Here is a 22,148-nt window from a genome sequence, read left to right as displayed (position 1 = left end):
GGACCTGCGGAGCCACCGCCTCCCCCCCCAGGCGGGGAAGCGGCGCGCGTCCCTTCCCGGGAAATGCCTCCCTGCCGGCCGCAAATTAACCACCGCGTGCAGAGCCCCGGAGCAGCTTTATCAGCTGCAGAAGGCGCTTCTGCCCCTCAGCAGCATCCCCGGGAACCCCCGCACCGCACCGCTCCGCACCGCTCCGCCCGCCGCCACAGCGCCCGACGCCGGCGGCCGCGGAGCCCCGGCGCCCGCCCGCCCGCTCACGCCGCCGGCTCTGCCGAGCGCCGCTCAGGGAACGCGCCCGCCTGCGAGGGCTCCGCTCACCCTCGCTCCGCAGGCGTCGGCCGCCGAGCCCCTCCGGCCGCCGGCTGCTCCGGCCGCCCCCGCCAGCCGCTGGCCGCGCGAGCAGGCGAGCAGCGCCAGCAGCAAGGAGGCGACCTGCAGCCGCCGCGCCATGGCGCGCCGCGACACCCGCACAGCGCAGGCAGCGCAGGCAGCGCAGGCAGCGCGGCCCGGCGCGGCGAGGGGCTGCGCGGCGCTGTGCATGCGCGGGGCGGTGCGGCGGCTCCTCCTCGCCCTGCCCGTGCCCGGCCCCGGCCCCGCTCCGCCCCGCCGCCGCCGCGGGGGGCTCCTCCGCCCCGCTCCGGCCCCGCGCCGCCGCAGCTCGGCGGCTCCCCCCGGCTTGGGCGCCTCTTCCCCACGCGCGGGGCCTCTCTGCTGTGCAAAGCCCCCGAGGGCCTCGTGCTGCTTCTCTGCAAAACACAGGCTGGGAGCTGGTACCTGAGCGTCCTTCCCCTCCTTCTGCACGCCGCCCTGCTGCTGCGCTGCCGACCCACGCGCCGCGCTTCGCGCCGCGGGGACGTGGACGCAGGTCGCAGGAACCTCCCGCCTTTGGCTTCCCTTTTGCCGACGCGCAAGGACGTGCGCGACTCTGCTAGCGGGGCAGGCACGCACGAAACCGCAGCAGCTGCAGCCCCAGGAGCTTGCAAGATCAGAGCCGGACAGAAAAGCAGCTGCAGGTCTTTAACAGTTAAAGAGTAATGAACAGGATACTGGGAAGGACAAACTGGAGGAATCCGCTATCGTATAATTTCAACTGTGGAAAATGCAGTGGAAATTGTAATATTTCACCTTTTTCAATTTGAATCTCTAATCCGGATTTTGGGATTACATGCTTCGATCAAAACACTTCTCTTTAAAAGAAAAGAAGTCACATTTCAAATAGTTATCAATTACAAGCTGTTCCGACATATCAATAAACTTTATCAACTACAAACCCTTTGCATAAACACGTAAGCAACATAGAAACCTACGGTTCCACTGAATCACAGAATCATAAAAGAGTTTAGCTTGCAAGGGACCTCAGGGAGTCAGCTGGTCTAACCCTCTGCTTAAATTAGGGCTAACTTCAATGCTAGATCAGGGCCTTGTCAGACGTCATTTCTTTTTACATATCACTTAACTCCAATTATTTTTGAAAAAAATTCTATTTCCCTTCTAGTACATGCTGTTACTATGATTAATATGGGACAAAAACATACTCCTAATATAATAGACAAATTCAATAGGATTATAAAAGACATTATAGTTCAGATTTAAATAGTATGGCTAAAACCTCAACAAAAACACCATTAAGCTGACCAGTTGAAAGGAAACATGACCTATTCATAATTTTAAAACTAATAATGGTTTTGCACCTATCAGAAGATTTTCTATCCTTTGTGAACATTGGCTAATAATAATAAGAATATTCTCTTAAACTGCTTGGTTAAGCTGATGAATCACAGTTCTTGCACTCACAGTTCCCTTTGAAAACAGGTTTGTGACTTGGGGATGGACAAAGCCCTTCACTGTGACATGAACAGAAATGACATTCTTGCCACTAAGCATGTTTTAGGACAAATTGGAGATTAGGCCGTAGCCCTTTCAGGGCTTTGTGAGTAAATGATACTTACAGTTGGTTTTCATTTCCTCTGCAGACCGGGATTCTGGAAAGGGGAATATTAAAAGTATTCATTCTATAGGTGAAATTTCACTGATTTTAAGATGAGAGGTTTTCTAAGGTCTGGTATATCCCACACCAGAATTAAAGCTTAGCATATTTTTCTTCACTGTATACCATACACTTCTAGCTGAGCACTCTTGCTTTACTTTCTCCTTGCATTACTCAGAAGTGACCAACCAGTCCTGAAAACTATACAGGTTGAATTTTCTAATCAAGTCAGACTGCGTAAAAACAATAACTTTAGTCCTTTTACGTTTCAATTCATTGCAAAGCACATATAGCAACACAATAACATGCCTAACAAAAGGAAGACACATGCATAACCTATTTACAGGGCAGTAATGTCTCTGCTGCCCATAATCATCTATTATAAGCGGTGATTCCTGTTGAACATATCTCCACTGACCTGCAAACAGATCTACCCTTAGGCTACGGGGAAATCAAACCCCGGTGAGGAAAGTCTAGCGCTCTGTTAACTGAGTTCTAGGCAGCTGGAGAAGCTGCAAATTTCAGGTGTGTGCAAAAAGGAAAATTAACATTATCTGTGGTTTGATGCGCTACCCTACAATGATTTTAACATAAATGAAGATACAGAATGAATGATTACACTCCCTGGGCAGCAGAACCATCACAGAACTCTCAGTCACAACTGGTTACGCTGGCAACACCCCGACAGCACAGAAGTGATCAGTCTTGTTTACTCAGACCTGCTAACACCAAATCGGCCTCAATGCCCCTTTCCTAGTACCTCAACCCAAGCTCATAGCAAAAGGACACATCTGAAAAAAATTTATCCCAATTCTGCCACCATGACCAACTTCCTAACATGAATGTACTGATTGTATACAGAAGTCTTTCATTGTTCTGTATGTATTTAGAACAGTTTCCACCGAAATCTTTTGTGGAAAAGAGCAGAGGGGAGGTGAGAATCAAATGACAGCAGTGAAAAGTTTTAGCTAGATTCTCTAAAACGCTGCTAGCTAATATAAGGGCAAAAGTATCTGAGGGGACTCTGCTTTTCTGCCCTTTTTACAACAGTCTCTTGTTTTGAAATAGTATAGAGAGAATATCCAGAAGTCATGGGTATCAGTATCAGGCATTCTACAGCTGGTTTTGGTTGCCACTCTGCCTTCTTGCTTAAAGCTAAAAACCTTTTTCTCCCCCCTCACCCCCGAGCAGCTGCTCCCAGATGGACAAGATGGTGAGAACTCAGCAATTCCTACAAAAACATGAAAGCTCATGTAATAACAAGTTTTGCTATATGGTTAAGAATTCCCTATCAAATTTTTTTAGTGCTCAGCAAAAATTCCTCCTAATACTTGGAAGTTGTATGCTCCATCCATACTTCATATTTCTAGCACTGAAATACCTCTCCCAGGAGAGACTGATCTTGTCTGTAGAAGGAATTATGGAAACAGCTGAGTTTTAGTCAGGCCAGAAAATATGCATCTTGCAGAAGTATCCAGTTGGGTCAGATGATCGTGACTACTGCAATATCACAATTTTGTTACAGATATTTCAGGGCTGACAGTCTTGCAGTTGACATCATGTGCTGTTAGGAACTATCTTGAACCAAGCACACATTGTGCTAAAAGTTCACCAAAATCTCAGAAACTTCTTACCGGTCTGAAATCTCAACAAAATATCACCTCCCTCTCCATAAAAGCACAAATATGATCCCCCAACAGAAAACCCCTAACGTGCGGGTCTTCTAGAACTTCATCTGGCAACTCCTGGAAGTCAGAAAGCTAGATCTTTTGAAAATAAGCACTCATACAAAAAAGTCCCACTCACATGGGGGTAGTTCATCTATGGAACAAACATCTAGCATAGAAAGGAGGAAGATCTTCCAATACCAAACCTTAAAAGCAGAATTTGAAAGGAAATGTGAAATTGATGTGGACACTCACAGTGGGGGCATGAACATTCCCAGCAGGGTCCCAAAAATTCTACGCTGATGAGATCTTCCTTATTATAACATGTCATACCTTCAAAAGATCAAGCTATGCTCAAGTGAAAGATTTTCAACTGATAGACAGTGACCCCAGGCCATGGAACTGAAATTTGAATCAAATATATAAATTGTTATTAATACTTATCTCTTTTATGGCAAATTTTAAATCACTAGGTCCTGAGAAATGTGCCAAACATTCATGAAAAACTCTCCGAGTTCTGAAAGGAAAGTCCATATTACTATTCCCATTTTATAGAGGAGGAAACTTAAGCACCCAGTCATAAAGATGCCTGCTTTTACATCTTGCACACATGCTCAGGGCTTAACCAGTAATTAGACCTGGAGTCAGGAGAGACTTTGCCCCCTAGCAATATAGGAAAAGACCCCTGGAGGGTCGGAGTTTTTTGCTTTTAATTTGCTTCTTTCTACAGAAGTACAATCTACTTCCTAGAGTCATTCAGACATTACCAGTGGGTGCTTAAAATAGCGTGGGCCACAGAGGCCAGATCCAGCATCCAGAATTATTCCATCCAACTGGCTGCTTGTGCCTTGGGAGTGGCAAGGAAGAGCACAGCATGCCTTCCTGGCAGCCAAACGCCTCCTGCTGTGTCCAGGCATTTATTGGCACTTCTAGATTAACCGCTGCTGTGTCCAGATGGGACTTGAAAGCGGAATTAGATGCATGAATGCTGCTGCATTTGCTTTGGCACTGGCAGCCACCACTTCTACATCCAGATGCTTTACAAGAAGTCCTGAAATACAGCATCCAGTACTTAATGCTGAGTAAGTTAGACCACTGTGACCTTACAGAATCCCTTGTAGGCTACAGGCAGTAATGTTTCTCTCCTGCTCACTTTTATGGTGCACTTTCATTCTCGATTTTTTTTTCTTAATAATCTCAAGTCTATCTTCAGGTATTGGAGGGTGTTTTGAGGCTTGTAGAATTCAGAGAGTAGGGAGTATATGTTCTTGTGACCCTTCTGGATTTAATGTCTTCTACAGGAAACTGCACTTAATGACCAAGGAAGTTTTTCAGTACTATATTCCCAAAGGCTCAAGTTAGCATCAGATGTGAGAATATGTTATGGTGAAAAGGACCTGACTGAAGTAAACCAACTAAACAGCCACCATATGAGAATGACTTCTGTTCACTATCAAAATAACAATTTATCAGAGATCCATAGATGCAAATCTTCATATACTGTTGCCGTTTGCCAGACTTCACTTCTTCGCATAGCATACGCACCAACTTTTTTGTTGTCAGAAAACAATCACAAACATGAACTCTTTAGTGTATTTCTGTTTAGTTTTGCATCTGTTTATTACATATGCATACAATAAAGGAACAGACAGACAGCTCAGTTCTCTGAGCTGGCTGAACTCACTGATGAGCCACCAAACTCACTCCTCCCTGCTCCAAAAGCAAGCTGAGTTGACTCACTCTATGGCCACATGACTGCTTGTGAAGAGAGAAGGAGTGGGGCAGGACCACATCTTTCAGCAGCAGTCTTGTGTTACACTGGATTAGGTGTAACATGAAACTGCACTTTTAGAGAAAAGTAGATGTGTGATGCAAAGAAAATTAAAAATTGCATGGAAGAGAGTGATTTTTCAACAATAATTCTTTTGAACTAGAAACCTTCTAATCCAAGTTTATCTCCAAAGTTGTGTATCTTTTGTTCTTTTGGCAATATTTGAATTACAATTAATATACTGTTTATTTAAAATATTATTTTTCCTCAGTATGGGCATTCCATCTCGATCAACTAACTAAAAATGCAAATTAAGGCCCCCACAATGCAGTCTGAACAAGTGCTAGAAATGTTAACAAAGAAAGGAACATTTTACAGAAGTTTCTCAACTTTACTTCTGCTCTCAGCCTTTTTTATTACAGCACAATACCTTCCATCCAGACAACTTGTCATTTACCTTCTGCAGGGAAAGAGGGGGGAACCCCCCCCCCCACCTGATTTAACAATCTACCCTGACATTCACCAATCTGCAGCATCCTGTGGCAATGTCTGGGAAATTAATCCTAGCACTAAGGGACCCCTCGCTGAGTATAACCTGCCTTAAACCCTTTCCCATTTAATCCGGAGAGAGCTATTTGCTCAAGCACTTCAAGATGACATCATTTGTTATTTGAGGCCAAAAGCTATGGGTAATTAAGGCTAAAGAAAATGTAATTAAAATGCATAGAGACCCTAGTAACAGATACCACTACAGAACAATAAGATGATGTCTGGAGGAAGGCCAAAATCTTACCATTATGGAAGATGATTGGAAAGCATTTTGTCAATAGCACCTCATTCTACTCATACTAACGGAAATACACAAACAAAAGAAATTATGAAGGCCGAAGGCATATGGAAATTGAAATCTTTCCGTTTATATGATAGTTACATATTTCAGAGAAAAATTCTAAAACACTTAAGAGCAGATTTATAACAGGATCCACAGTAATTTTACAAGATTGTGCTCAAAGAAGAGAAAGGGCCCTGTCAGGAGTGGCAATTATTGCTGAAAAACCTACCTGCAAGAGCTCATTTTAAACAAGCAAACAAATCTAGACAAAAAAGTCCAAGGTCCTTGATATCTACATTATGGAGGGGAAAAAAAAAAAAAAACCAGTCTGGCAAATTTGAAGCAGCCAGATATCAGGATCAAGTCACTTTCTTATTCCGGAAAGAGTAAAACAAATACATAGATAAGAGACTGATCAAACACAATGAACAAGATCTGTTTCACTTATATATAAAATGAATGTACATAAATAATGTTAAGTTAGAATAGATGATTATTATTTGCTTGTAATTAGATAATGCAACAATCACTGAAAACACCACTCCTACTAAAATGTAATTTGTGATAAATCTTATAGCCCAGGACCATACGTTTACAAAGTAAAAAGGGGACCAGTTTCCTCATTTAAACAAAAACATCTACAAAAAAAAGGAGGTTTTGCAGGTAACCTGCTTAAGTTCACAAAAATATCTAGCCATAGCCAACTGCATTTTAAGGGAGATGCCGATGCCTTATTAGAATGCTTCCCTATGACTCTGCCAAAAAGAATTAGAGCAGTTTGCAATTATACTGTCAAACAGCCACATCCTGTAACACAGAATGCGATATCGTTCCACCTTTGAAGTGAGGGAAGTGCACTTCACTATATGCCTTATATCCAAATATCCAGCCAGTAACTTGCAAATATTCTAATCAAGAAAAAAATTGAAGTGGATACTGTCACATTTTGAAATATTTTAAATTGACTGAACATTTTGAAACATAAGAAAATTGTTAGTAAATGTGCAGTATTTAAACAGCACAAAGTAATTTCTATCCTTCTAATGTGGTAAAACAGTGATAAATGAAATTGCTGGCAGGAATAAGTGTTTCTACATGGCAAACATTTGCATTGTCGACATTGCACTTGTTATCACAGAAGAATTACATTAGCAGATACTGTAGCAGTAGTCATGCTTGTTTTACACTACAAGAGGTAGTTTTTTAAAAATGCCTGGTCATTTTGTCAAATGCTTTGCTGAATTTAGAAAGATTCTGCTACTATTATTTGACTGTGTTGGGCAGCCTTGTAAACATGTATTCCTGAAAGCAGCCTCAATTAATTTAAAGGCAAGATTAAAGAAAGTTGGCTGACAAAAACTGAATTCCTGAATTCTTAAGTTAATAGCTCACTACTAATAAATGTTCAGATTATTAAAAATACTGAGCACCTATCAATTTCCACTGAGTTCAAAGTAAATTACTGCACGTTTAGAACTTTTGAAATCAAATCAGACCCAGTGTCAAGCATTCAGATACATGTACAGTAGCGAGTTAGCCACAAAGTCTGTACTACATAAAACAGGCGGCCACTTCACTTGCTGGCATTCTGTCTGCCTGCAGCCTGCCTCGTGACTGCAGCTTTTGCCCAGACTAACAAAATCCATTTACCAAGACGGACTGCAATCCTAAAATCTAGCCACAAGAGGGCAAAAGCGGCACCGCGTTTTTATTTGCATGTGAAATACAGATTATTTCAAGATTTATGAATTTAAAGTCTGATTTAATCTAAAAAGCAAATTGCTTAAAATGCAGCTAGTGTACAGCCTGCCTGTTCTAGTGCAGAATATTTGATTTGCTGTCTTCTTCATTTCCTTACTTTAGCATCATTCGTACAAGCTGCATCCCAACATATTTTGGAGCATTACTGTGATTGATACAACACAATTCTAAATATGAAGAAAGATTGTGAAATCTATCAATAAAAGATATATATGCATTTTCATCTAATATATAAAACATAAATTGGTTGTACATAGATACAAGCCTGTCCCAGAATCTAGGAATTGCATACAGGCAGTTATCACCTTAGAAGCAATAAAATGACATGGAGTGGTAAAATAAAAATCACCGTTAGAAGAGAGAAAAAGGATTAGAGAAAAATAAGATACAATATCTAAATTGATGCAAGGTTACAGATTATTTTTTTAAAAGGTCACAATAAGGTAATGAGTTTGAAACACATACCTACATATGCAATTTAAGAATGGCAAATCCCCCAAATTTTCAAGTGATTAATAACATGAATAATAATGTAAGTAGTTCCATTTATTAGAAGTTAATTTAGAAAATCAGCAAACTTTTGTCCTTATTGCTCCAAACTGCATAAGATTAAGGAAAAGAGTGATAGAATATATTCATTTGGGTTCTCCACCTATCACAGTGGCTGAGGAAAATCTGGTTTAGGAGCAAGGAAAAAAGCCACAAAACCATTTGACTGTAGCTCTAAAAACAAGCACTATGTATCCTCCCCCACTTCCAATCCATGTATCCAAATAATAGCATTACATCGGGATTTTGCAAAATGATTCTCTTTGGTCTAAACTAGTTTGAGTTTGCCTTCAGATCATGGAGACAGTTCATCTGTTTCAGATAGCAATTTGGTCAATGCTGAAGTTCATGGTTAGAATAAATTTTTAGGATATTGAGATATAAGTCAAGAGAAGAACATCATTTTAAAACAAATAATTATGTGGCCCAGTGTCCCGATTAGGATCACAGGCACTGGACCTTAATTCAGGAAAGCACTACAAGGATGTTCAAGTGCCACCACAGTCAATGCCTGAAGCTGATATCAACACACTCTTGCCTAAATCGTAGCTGTTGATCCATGCTGACATAACAGCTTGCCAATATCAAAAGGGGGAAGCCTTACCTATTCCACTGGCCAGCTTTTTTGCTGAAACAGTTTTTCACCATCCTAATAAATTTAATCAATATATTGCAAGGTCAAATGAGCGCTGAAGTCATCGCAAGGCAACATGGCTGGGAGAAGAAGAGGAGTTTGTGACTTGACAAAGTCACCCAACAGCTGTAATTAGAATAAGAACCAAGACGACTGTGGCTTTTTCTGATCACAATTCTGTACAAGAGTAGATAAGCAGAGACACTGCAAGACAAAGTATGCAAAACTGGAATGGGACCAGATTTCAGTGTATGCGGTGGCTTCCTCTGACACAGTCTCACCCACTAACATTATCTGGGCTGCCTGTGCCTAAGCAGACAACATAGCATGTGACATATATTACCAAGCTAGCCAAGACAGCTGCGTATCATCAGGCACTACAAGATTAAGATTTTGTTCTATGAAGTACAGAAACTGTAACTGTATTTGAGAAAGTTATGGCCACAATTTAAATCCATACTGGTCAAAGCAGATATAAATGTGATGTTAGAGGTTCTCCTCCACTGTTATTGAATTGCTGATACCTTTAGTTTGGGAAGAGCAAACCAGACCCAGATGAAGCAAACACTGCAATTTTGTTATTAAACTCTTTGTCCCTCAGTGCTAAGTGCAACACCACTGGCACCTTACAGATGAACCATCCTTCTGGTAACATTTGCTAATTGAGAGCTGGATACCAGGGCTCACGCTATTATTATTCTGCTATTATTCTAGTCCTTCTCTTAAATTGCTTTGTCAGACTTCCGTCACTTGAGACAAGTTCCATTATGAGAGACATTAGGTGCATTTAAGTATTTGCCAGATAATAGAGCAAGGTTCTTAGGCATCAATCTGGACAGATTAGTCTAATCTGTTGCTGCTGGAAACCTTGTTTCCAGCAGTAGAGCAGACAATAGTTTCAAATTACCTGCACAAAGATTAAGCCACAGGCAATATATGTTTTGAGGTGAAAAGAAAAACAAAATAAAACTCATGCATTCCCAATACTGTCTTTACCTCAGAGCAGGTAGGTGTCTGAATTCAGCTTCTCATTTCTCCAAAACTAATGGATTTGGGCTCCATGTAAGTTTTTTTTTTTTTTTGTGAATGGTCTTTTAAGTATTTTTGAATGCAGAGATGCAACAGAAACTCAGTTAGTAATATTTGGTGTTATTGTTATTTCTGAAATCCATGAATAATTAACATTTCAATATTGGATAAAAGTTTGATATTTTCACACCAAAATAGATTGTTTTAGAAGCAAAGTTAAATAACTCAACATTTTATGGTTACTGTAATAATGAAGGTAGTAAATCCATGAAGTTACAGACACAAAAAGGCAATTAGCTCTAATGCAGTTCCATAAATTAATGCAGTTATTTAATAGTGTTCTGCAGGAAATAAAAGTGATTTTTATTTACACTTACAACTCATCTTCCCAAATATCAACTAAGGACTAAAGTCTGATCATCTCTCCCATTGAATTTTTGCTATTTTTTTTTCTTCTATCAACCCCCTTCCTCCCCAAACTTAATTAGTTTTACATTTTATTCTATAGGACAGCAGATACGACAGATACAAGCACTGAGAAAGAAAGAGCAATTCTTTTGTTCATGATGCAACAGGATGATGTATCTGGTAAAATCCCAAACAAACTGCATTTCCAAATAAATTGCAAACAGTCAGCAAAGACGCACTAAATCATCTATTATTGAGATGTAAAATACAGACACTCTACTTTTGAAGAACTTTTCAATTGAAAAAAAAGCAGAGCATATTTTAGAAGAGGTGTAGGATTTAAGAACTGTCTGGAAGTAGTACAGACAGGCCTTTAAAATTTTAATGCCTACCTCTAGAGACTATACTACATTGAGCAAAAAAGTTTTTTTTTTTAAATCATTGAACAAGAAAGGGCAAGTGAAGAACACATTTAACTATTTGCACTATAAAACACTGGAGGAATTTATGGGATTCCTTTTTCCTTTTTCGCTATTTACATCTAACCTATATTATTAATGACTTTCATGTCCCCATTAACATAACTGACTCCACAGAAACTGAGTGTCAGAGACTGAAAGTGAGTCAGCCTGGTAGCTATGGTACGTACCTTAGAGAACTGGGCTCAAATTCTTCCTCCAGCAAACATCTAAGCATTTTATACAAAGCAAAACTGTTTCCAACAGAAATCTGGAAACCAACACCAGAATACCTAAGAGCTCAGTGGCTAGGCATTTCTTCAAGGCAGGATAGTTAGTCTGAGATCAGTACTCTGAATTATAGATAAAAAGCATGCGAGTGTCATAAGCACTCACATCATTTCTTTTCCCTAGTTTTCAGAATCTTGCCCTATGATTGTTTGTTTTTCAGTCTTTTATGATAAGAAACATTTTCTTTGCATCAAATAAAATGATTCAGGTCAATATTTTGACTATTATAAATGTAGTTTCGGTTCAAAATAAAATTTATCTTTCAAGTAAATCAAGTGGGAAAACTCAGTTAAAGTCTTCTGCTTAAGTTCTTTATTTTAGGATTTATTGGTTGCTACAGATGGAAACTTCAGTTAAAGTTAGTGCTTCTGCTGAACCATCAGCTTGACACAAAATCAGTTTCTGCTATCTGGGTTTCTGTATATCTGGGTCGATGTAGAACACATCTCAAGTAAGTAACATGAGCTGAGTTCTCGCTGAAGGACATTAGCACTTCAAGCAAGGAACAAGGAACAGTGTATACCCATACTCGCACTGCTTTCCTATGTCAGGGCCACAAAGGGTTGTTTTTTTGTATGAGGCTGTCCTTATGCATATTGACTTCAGGTTGACTACCTAATATTGACTTTCATACACACTTTGATAAAAATAGTCAAACACCATAAAATTAATGGAAGTTATCTGGATATCTGGTCTGGTCCCAACTGATTAGATCCTGTCTCTCATTAAAAGATATTTCTCATTTTCTCTCATTAAAAGATACTGAGGGCAATTTCTGTAACTGGAATGTTTATACTGACGAAACAGGAGATATCTAATTGCAGTACTAAATAGGCAAATATTATCCTAAGTATAAATGAATTAATATGATGTAAAAAGGATCAGTTTTAACCCTCTTTTAACCAAGCAATTGCTGAAACTGAAAATAGTCACTTAAATACTTCCGCTTGAGATGAAATAGTTTACACAAAGAACAATTTTAAGAAAATGATAGCACAATTATTTTATAAGCTATTTAAATTCCAATGTAATGCACAATCTCTTGCATATCATATATTTTAGACTTTAATCTGAATTTTTTAAAACTATGAAGTTTTGTTGTCTTCAATTAAGCTGTAATAATACATAGTAGCTGAAAATATTGTGCACTATTATTTTTTTTCCCCAAACTGCAAAAATACCTAAACTTTTCTGAAAATATTTATTAAAATATATGGGAAAAGTTTACTTTTTCCACAGAAAGATTATAATAATACTTCAAATATTTACAGTTTATTTGAATGAAAACAAAAATCTTTCAAATCTAGGGATAAAAAACATAGAATTAATACCATTACTTAATACAAATTATGAAAATTTCAGTAATTCTTCATGTTCTGTTGTAGTAGCTTAATGGCAAACCATTCTTCTTCCTAGTCTAGCAGGCTGGAGGTGAAAGTATTTTTCACCATTAGAAACTGAGATTCTCGGTGTGATCTTTTCAGTTTTGCACGACGGTTCTGGAACCAGATCTAAAATTGAAATAAAAAGCATGCTTTTCAGAAATACAGCACAGTAAGCAGGATAAAAAAATATTTACACACTTCTATAGTATTCTACAAAATGCCAGTAGTTTGGAAGTTCAATACAAATTTAAAATTTGCAGATGATAGCATATAACTTGTAATAATTTTAGTAACACCACAGACTACAGAACAATAGAGTATTTCCCAGCTTTTCTGGAAAGTGAGGACCAGCTTCACTGTAATTAACAATAAAACTAGCATCAATTTCAGCGACACCAAATCAGACCCTGGAAGACCCTGAGTATCTGGAATTCACACATGAGTCAGTAGAACTTAAGGTGTTACTTCTTGAGCTGCTGAATTAATTGCAGCATAAAGCTTAACATCAACTGCAATCAGACGTGCATCAAAAGCTTAGTGAGTACCAAGCCCCGGCCCAAAATCTAATGAAACATATGGTATGCTTCTTATCACATTTGATTAGTTGAAAAATCAGTAATTGAAAAACCTGAGTAGATAGTGCTTTTCACAAAAGACACAGGCTCAAACACTGGTTAAAAAAAAAAAAAAAATTTAACATTCTATGTTTAATGCTCAGTGGTTTAATGCTCTACTGTCAATCTCACCAAATACTTATACATTCATACAAATTATTTCAATACTGGTTTCAACTTTGGTTTTCAGACATGGTGAAAAGCATAATGTAAACACGATTTTAAAACCTGGAAGCAAATGAAGAAGTTCTGCACATTACAACTGGAGGTGAAAAAAAGCAAAGATCATGGAAATATTACAGTGATGAATGCCATATCAATACTATGGAAGAAGGCTTATGACTTGGGAAGGAATTCAGTGGCTTCCATTTTAGATATCACTGAAGGCATATCATATGAATAAATTAATATTATTTTAATTTGTGATTCTTAAAGTTATTGCTACTGTCCATCTATCTACTTATATCACTGAAGAGTACATATAGATGGAATTACAAAAGTGTTCAAATAACTTTTTTTTTTTTAATTACCTGAATCCTGTCTTCATCTAAATCTAATTTGCGAGCTAGTTCTTCTCTAATGTCAATGCCAGGGTAGGAGTTCATTTTAAAAACATTTTCCAAAACTTCAATCTGAGGAGATTAAAACACACTTGTTGAATAGTTATTACTACCTTTGTAGGAGGGGGGAAAAAAAAGGAAAAAAAAAAAGAAACAAAACACACTTTAGTTAGTTCAATAGGAGACTTCTGAACAGTGTCTGGACAATTCTGATTGTGCATTTACACTAGTGCCTAACTACATTTCTTTACGCAGATTTATACAGCACTGAATTAGCCAGCTGTTACAGGCTTCTACCAACATTTTACTAGATTATATTGTTTTATTTAAAAGGTAACAGAATCCCTACCTGGTTTCTAGTGAAAGCAGTTCTTGGTCTTCTACCCCTGTACCAGCTCAATTCTCGTTTGAAAGATAACCTTTCAGTGACTGAAAAATATTTTTCACATTTCAAAACTTTTTCCTCTTGCATTGCATTATTGTTAGCATGAAATAATGAGTTTTCATAGGAAACAGGGATTTGCATATGAGGATTACTGTCTTCACGTAAAACTAGAAAAAGCAAGCAACAAAAAATTTACTGGTTTTCAGTAGAAATATGACAATATATACATTTTTAAAGGAGTAAAAGCTTAAGATATTACAAAACTGACTGTTTACTTACCCAGGTTGGTGCATGTATCCATCCACGGTCTGTGAGGTTTCACAGCTGGAATGACATCTTTTTTCTGCTCCAATCCCAAAATACTTTCAATGGAAAATGAGCACTGTGCGGTTTTGTTTTCTACAAAACCAGACACTTTCTGAAGATTCTGAGACACCGATGTATTAGCAGGACACAGCGATGTACTTGCCATGCTTTCACCTTCAGCCAGCATACCATCTATACTGTACTTGCATTTCTCTGCAAGTCCTCCTTATAGCTATGTTGACAAGGGGGTTGGATTTGCAACGTCATTAATTAAAATCTTTTATTAGAAAGTTTTAGCATGTCAATGAAAACTCTCCCACCAAGAGGCACGAGGAGTTAATTGTTTATTTGTTTGCAAGTAATTAGCAACTAATGGTGACACTAGGGGGGCCACCAAGAGGGACAAAAAGTGTTATCTCTCCTAACCAGAACATCGACTTAACTTTCTCAACAGAAGCCATGCACAAATATAGTACTTCTCTTTTATTTGAAATCATTAATGTATAAAATCAGTTTTTTAAAAAACTTTATACTCTAATGGACTCCGCTTACCTAAACATAGCAGCGTGATAGGAAACCAGTCAAGTAATAAGTAATCTCATTTAAGTGAATTTCCTTCCAAGGAAATTTAAAAAATAATCTCTTAATGCTATTAGGGTAATCCCAACGAAAATGCCTCTGTTTTTTCATATGCATATGTAATGGTGAACGTGGTCAATAAAACAATAGCTTTTGGCATAAGGCACTGTGCAGTGGGTTGGCAATGTTGTCAAAGCTCAGTGTAATTGCCTTCCAAGTGCATGGATTAGTTAACAGGAACAGTTGCACCAACTATTTTAAATAATTCATGCACTCATTTTTCCTATTAAAATAGCTTTGTTGCAGCTTTTTTGAAAGAAATATATGTGAAATTTCCTTAATATTCTTTACAATGTACATGCAAAACTTGAAGTAAAACAGTACACTCTAATTTACTGATTTAAAAACCTCAAGATCCTTTTACTACTAGAGGTTCCTCCTCATTTCTCCTAAGTGGGTTTATAACCAAGAGAAATTTATTTAAATCCTATAGAGATAGCATGCAAAATGACCAAAAAAAGATGAGTAAGGGGGAAAAATGAGGTAAAGCGTACATTATGAAGTTCAGAGTCTGAACTCAACATTCTGATTTTGTTCATTACAAAGAAAGTACCAGCTATAACATTCTTACATTCAGGTTCACCTCTCGGCCACAGAGCAATTCGCACATGTTCAAAACTAGCTTTTGATTTAGGACAACCTCTTTACAGAGTTCTCCCCTTTTCTTATTTTAGACAGAACTTTATTTGATAACATGCAAAAATGAAAGCAGAATGTTTTAATTTCAGGATGCAAATTTTGTACCTCTTCGATAAAACTTTGAATCTGCAGCATATTAAGTAGGACATACTTTTAGAGGGAAAAATCTGGCCTTCTTCACATTCTCCCATTTTGTCACTTTCTCAAAGTGGTTTATTCTGTGTAATGAATCACATTCACATGGCTAAAAAACTAATATTCAGGAACTAAACACCAACTCCACTTTGAATTTTTGTACATTCACAAAAAAACAAGACTAATCTTTAGGAACAGAAAGAAGTAGGAAAACTACTAGAGAAATAGCACAGTATGGAATAGATGACAGTGCTGAGCAAGATTCTACAGAGAGAGTACACTCATATATAACTTTATGTGGAAGGATGCTCAGCCGGAGAACGTTGACTTACTCAGACTGATTTTGTGTTGTGCAATGAGACTGTTGCCAAACTGAACTATCAGAACAAGTAACAATTTAAGAAGGGATCTTACCAAAGGCACCTTATCAGCACACATCAGTGGGTCTTGAAGTGGCATCAGAATAACTCCACAATAACTGCCTGGAAGTTAAGGTCCAGCTATCATTTAACAGCCTAAGCAATAAACTGTAGCATGAAAAAAAGTGATAAAGATCAGTGTACGAAACTGACTGTTGCTCATTGGCCAATGAAACCCAGTCTGATGATATCAACTTTGACAGTCACGCATAAATATCACAGAGACATCTGGGAGTAAGACTGCCTTTGTATCTATTTGATGAAAACACTCCAGTCCTCTGCTTGAGCAGAAAGCTTTCAAACTGTGCGAGCTTCCAGATTAAGTTGCTAAAGTGCTGCCTTAGAAGCCCAAATCAGTTTATGTTCAATAAAAGATCTGTAGCAGAATGTCAAAACTGAGAATGGCAAGAATGCATTGACAGTGCTTCATGTGTGTCTTCTGTACTACGCTAATGCTAATGCTATTTTATGAACCCCTATGCAGACAAAACACCACCCATGGCAAAAACAATTTGTGGATCATAGGTTTCAGAGGGTAAGGCAGTGTTGCATCTGACAAAAAGAAATGCATACCTGACAAAATCTCTCAGATTCCCCTTAACACATGAACCTTCCTTTCTTCAGGAAACCCAATGCAAGTTTCCAGAAAACTGCAGAGCAGTTGACATACTTTTCCTAGCTGGAAAATCCAGAAATGCCCAGATCAAAATTTTATGGAACTTTCACTACTCACAGGAGCCTTTAACACATATTTTGGTAGCCTCAGGAAAAGCCTCTTCTGCCCAGGAAGTTCCATCAGTTTCATGATGGAATACGTGGTAAACTAAAGGTCAGTGGAGTCCTACCGATCTCTTCCTGTGACAGACAGTGTCAAGCAATGGCCTTACAGCCCTTTATGCTTCACTGCAGCTGTTCCCAACATGGCAACCTATGACCTTAGTTACACCAAAAGGATTCCTCTTCTTGACTGCAAACAGTTATTTTGCATATGCAGACTGCACAACAGGCATTAAAGTTACTGAAGAGAATGTAAAAACTCTTGTATACATGTGATTGTGTAATAGCGATCATTCCAAGCAAAGTCTTCAGCTGTTAGTAGATCAATTTGCTGCCTGTACAGCTATACATGGACTAACAGTTAAAAAAAAAAAAGGCCAAAAAACCCCCAAAGCCCAAACATATCAAGAAAACAACGCATCACCTATTCTGAACTTTGAGCTGCTTACAGATTTCTGTCTTGAAAAGGTTTCATATAAGCATGATCACTGATGGAGAGACAGTCTGTTGAATCCAGAAACTAATGTGGACTTTAAAAATACAAAAACTCTTAGTGATTTTAATACAAACAGCTGGTTTCCAAATACAGACAACTACTTATTTTTTTAAAAAAGCTGAAAAATAAAAACACACAAGCACTGATACAAAAGCCTTTCAGAAAAATATTTATTCCATTTGAATGAATACAAATGAAATTAATCTCAGCCTCATGGTTGAGACTGGGATAACCACATGGACCAAGTCCCAGAGTGGTAACTACCTTTATAAGTGATCTCTTCAACGAGCTACCAAGAACTATCAGGAGAGGCATATGCAGTGTTAGAGAAATATTTATGAGACACACTTAATCGCTCCAAAGCTAACCATTAAGTTGACCAAATATTTATAATTTATTTTTGGACTTTCTGAGATTGTGGAGGATGAAGAAAACCTTCAGTAGGGTATTCTGATTTCAGCTCCCACTTGGAGACACTCATCATCTTTCAGTTTTGTTTTTTTTCCCCCCCACGACTTTTCAGGGAAAAGAGATTGTGGTAGCTCTCAAAAAGAATCTTCACAGAATATACCAAAACCCAGATATATAAATTTGTTAGGCACAGGTTGGAAAATAATCAAATAGTGCCATCTGGTGTTTATACTTGCCCAGCCACTAAGTTTTTTCAACAATGAACATTCAAATAACTGAATAAGAAACTGTGCTACTATTAAAATATTCATATTACATTAATTTGCTTAATGCTGAATTGATTCACACCCAGAGACAACAATGCAGTAACTGAAACATATCAACATTGTTTTTAAACTGAGTTCACAGCAGCAACTGATTATAGGAACTGGAAGTACCAATTCAGAAGTTCACAAAATAGACGTATGGACACACCATACTTTTTAATTTCTGATGAATTTAGTGAAATTGAAACACCATATTTCTAAGAGACTTTTATAATGTTAATGCAGCTCCACATAACTGGTTATAAAATTTTCACAAGATAAGAGAAATTATTCTAAAGATAACAAGTCTATTTTATACCAAAACTATATACATGTAGAGATATATCTACCAGGAAGCCTGGCTGAAAGTCTAACATTCAAAGTTCGCAATATTTCTATGAAGAGAAGCAACTAAGAGTTGCTTAGTTATATTAAAAAAATTACTTGTCATCAATACAAAAAAAAGGTCAAACCTTTCTGTAAAAAAAAAGAAAAAACAAAAATGAAAATACATTTTCATGGAACAGAAAGGTTACAATGTTTTAGATCTAAGAATACCTGGCAATAAAGAACCAGACTCAGTTCCTGGGAATTTCTACTAAAAGCGTAAATACAGCTTGAGGTTTCACTAAAAATGACATCCCCTTTTATTGTTCATTTCTAATGAGCCAAGATTTCACCTGCAAGCCATATGAAATTATCAGAAGAGTTTTAAATAAATACCTTTGAGCAAATAAATACCAGAGCAATACAACAAACATTAGGTTGAAAATCCTGAGTAATCAACAATAGAAAAAATTACTTCTCCTTGGATACACAGATCCTCTCCTTTTACAGCATGCCATGGCTGATGAGGCAGCTAACTTTAATCTCCCTTTCTGGTGTTTTTTGCTGAGGGACAGTAGAGTCCATCTGTTGAGTGGATGGAGCTCTTGTCCTTTAGAGAAGTGAAGCCTCTAAGGACTCTCATTATACCAGCTGAAGTGACCACATGAAGAGTTCTTGGTGGCTTCCATCTAAAACCCCACTGCTCACTGTCGCTACCTATTACCATTGTCACCTATTGCTACTCCACGGCCAAGTCACCTTTTGCAATAGCCTGTGCAGTATCTTTGGCTTTTTAGAAAAGGGCTAAATGGCATATATAATCTTTCTTGATTACTTATCGCACAGAAAAATTGCCTTTCATCTCACCTTTCCCTCAGTTCCTTTACCCAACTGCAGCAGTATCTCACTACCACAGACATTCCACACAGGGCTCCCTTCCCGATACATTTTGAATGCAAATACAAAGGTTATAGCCAAAGCCAACTCCAAAACTTAGTGTGGGTTTTTGTTTTTAAAGGTAAGAATGCCTCAAAATTGTTAACACCTATTTTCTCAAAAAAACAATTAAAAGCAGTTAATTATTTCTTGGCTGAGGTAAAAGCTATTTTAATCCAGGAGGATTAAATGAACACAAATAAATTAAAGGTAAGTCCAAGGGTGGCACTAGCAAAAGTCCGAGAAAGTGTGTGTAAATGCAAATAAGGCTTACCTTATCCATACAGCCACTTTCACCCTCCAGCAGAGGCAAATGTTCACTCCATTAGGGGACCCATCTGAAGTGCTCTAAAGAGCTGTTGGCTGCTCTTCTCCCTGATTGCACAGTGCCAAGTGTCAGTTCATCACATTCTTAAGGTTTCCTAACAATCATTTATACAAAGAAGAAAAAAAGAATCACACAGACTAACAAAAATACGTACATCACTGGAAGTGGTTAACACTAGAAAACACCGATTAGTGGGTTCAGAGGAATTCTTAAATTTATTATCATCCAAACTCCTCTACTGCTGTCAAACTTGCATCCCAAATAAAACTTTCTGATGCCTTCTAACACTTGTAAAAACGTACACGAAGAATAAGAACAGGACTAGTAAGGCATTACAGAGTGTTTCTATGTAATGGATTTACTTAAAAATCCTGACTACTAATTAAAAGAAGCTGCATTATATTACAGAACTATGAAAAAGGCCCCCACTTGCTACTAAAGCCAGTGGCAACTGAATCAAGACACATTTTTATGCTGCATGCCAGTGGAGACACCAAAGTACATTTCTACATATTAAAGACATGTTAGTGCTTTTTTTAAATGAAATATTTAATTCTCTGATTTAAGAGCTGTTCTTCTCAACTCACAGCAACTAAACAAATGCATTTTTCTTCTGCCACTTAATGATGTAAAAATACAAAGGCAACAAGAACAACTCTGTTTAAAGTTACTTGCTACCATCTTTAATTCTGCTAAGGAAATGTATTTTATATATAGTATAAAACAGACAGCATTTCTTACAGGAGACAGCTGTAAAAATCGGTCACAAGTTAACTGATCTCAAAACCAGAAAATTAGGCAAATATATAAGTCATGAGACAATGCTAGCGTTGTGTCATGCAATTATGAATCCAGTCATAGCTCAACAAGTAATATTTTAATACAGAAGACCAAACAAGAAGATATAAGACTTAATCTTTAAAATACCTTGTAAGATAATTCTATTATCGCCCTCATGTGACAGGGAAAGAGCAGTGACAGTGAAGTAGTGTGACTTGCCTCAGGCCACATGAGTCACCAGCTGAGCTGGTAAACGAACTGACTGAACTGAGTTGTAACTTTAAGAATTCCTCACCACTCTTAAAAAAAAAATAAAATCAAAACGTTTTAATTGTTTACAATCTAATGTCAGCCTTTTCCTTCATCTGCTTTTAAAAGTAAAATGTAATCTTATACAAACATAAAAGAAGGTCTTCATAATAAGACTGTACAATAGTTAATCATTTACTCCACTGGCTAATTTAGCATACTTTCTAATCTGGTTTTATACTAAGTTCACCCAGCCACAAAAGGTAAAAACAGCAAGGAAACAGAGGCAAGAGCCTCTTCTTTTTATCCCTAATAATAAATGTATCTAAAATGTTACCAATTTTCTATTAAAATGTGGAAGTGAAATATCATCATGTAATTTCATAGGATTGAACTAGCTCCTAAATTCAAATATACTGTAAGTTTTTTTTCTTCTGTTAGGTATTTATACAGCATCTTATTTGACACGTAGCATATTTTCACCTGTTTTTAAGCAAGTGAAACTTTAGGTATTCTTAATTAACAATTTGTACAGACTGCTCTATCCTTAAAATATAAATTGCTTAATCTACAAGAATAATTTAAAGTACAATAATGGGGATCAAAACATCCTAGTCTCAGAGCTGTACAAAGGGCAATTTAAGAATATGCTATTTTTTAAACAGTGCACAATGATAATTTAAATTATTTGAATTTCAATTCAAATAAGCCCTCACAGTAGTCTTAGCCATTTAGAATTGGCCACCAGCCTGTAGCAGTAAGTCCATCCAGTCTAAGAAAGCATGGAGCCCATTAGGACTGATTACACTCTTCTTCTGAAGGAGAAAGATCATGCTCTGTAAGGTGTATTTTTTTCTGTTCAAGACTCATTCAAGGAGCAGCAGGTCCTCAGCTGAAACTGTGACTTCATAACAAAAAATACTAAGTATTTATGGATAGAAATAAATCCTTTCTTGCTAAAAGCCCTGATTGGTGGTGGAAGAGGATGAGACACAGATAAGAGGGGACTTCTCAAAAAGGGGTGTTCCTGGCGCTCAGGATAGCACAAAAGACAGTTCTACCACAACAGG

The 22,148-nt window shown here is 37.9% G+C and overlaps 2 protein-coding genes across 2 annotated transcripts in view; both read right to left on the bottom strand.

The window, feature by feature from the left end:
- Positions 1 to 22,148, bottom strand: part of IL17RD (interleukin 17 receptor D) — a 74,375-nt gene that overhangs the window by 51,679 nt on the left and 548 nt on the right. Inside the window, exon 2 of the mRNA XM_013955581.2 lies at positions 19,996 to 20,096. Coding sequence (XP_013811035.2) covers positions 19,996 to 20,004 — 9 coding nt within the window. The 5' untranslated portion in view covers positions 20,005 to 20,096. The remainder of the gene's footprint in view (positions 1 to 19,995; positions 20,097 to 22,148) is intronic.
- On the bottom strand, positions 12,626 to 16,449 carry HESX1 (HESX homeobox 1). The gene is made up of 4 exons (XM_013955584.2): positions 14,611 to 16,449; positions 14,296 to 14,498; positions 13,917 to 14,018; positions 12,626 to 12,898 (listed from the first exon to the last, which is right to left on the bottom strand). Exons 1-4 carry the CDS (start codon positions 14,822 to 14,824, stop codon positions 12,800 to 12,802), a joined length of 618 nt encoding a protein of 205 aa, XP_013811038.1. The 5' UTR covers positions 14,825 to 16,449; the 3' UTR covers positions 12,626 to 12,799.

Source organism: Apteryx mantelli, chromosome 12 (assembly GCF_036417845.1).
Source record: "Apteryx mantelli isolate bAptMan1 chromosome 12, bAptMan1.hap1, whole genome shotgun sequence".
Taxonomy (NCBI): Eukaryota; Metazoa; Chordata; class Aves; order Apterygiformes; family Apterygidae; genus Apteryx; species Apteryx mantelli.
Note: the sequence above shows the minus strand (reverse complement) of the source record. Positions and strands in the feature narration are given on the sequence as shown.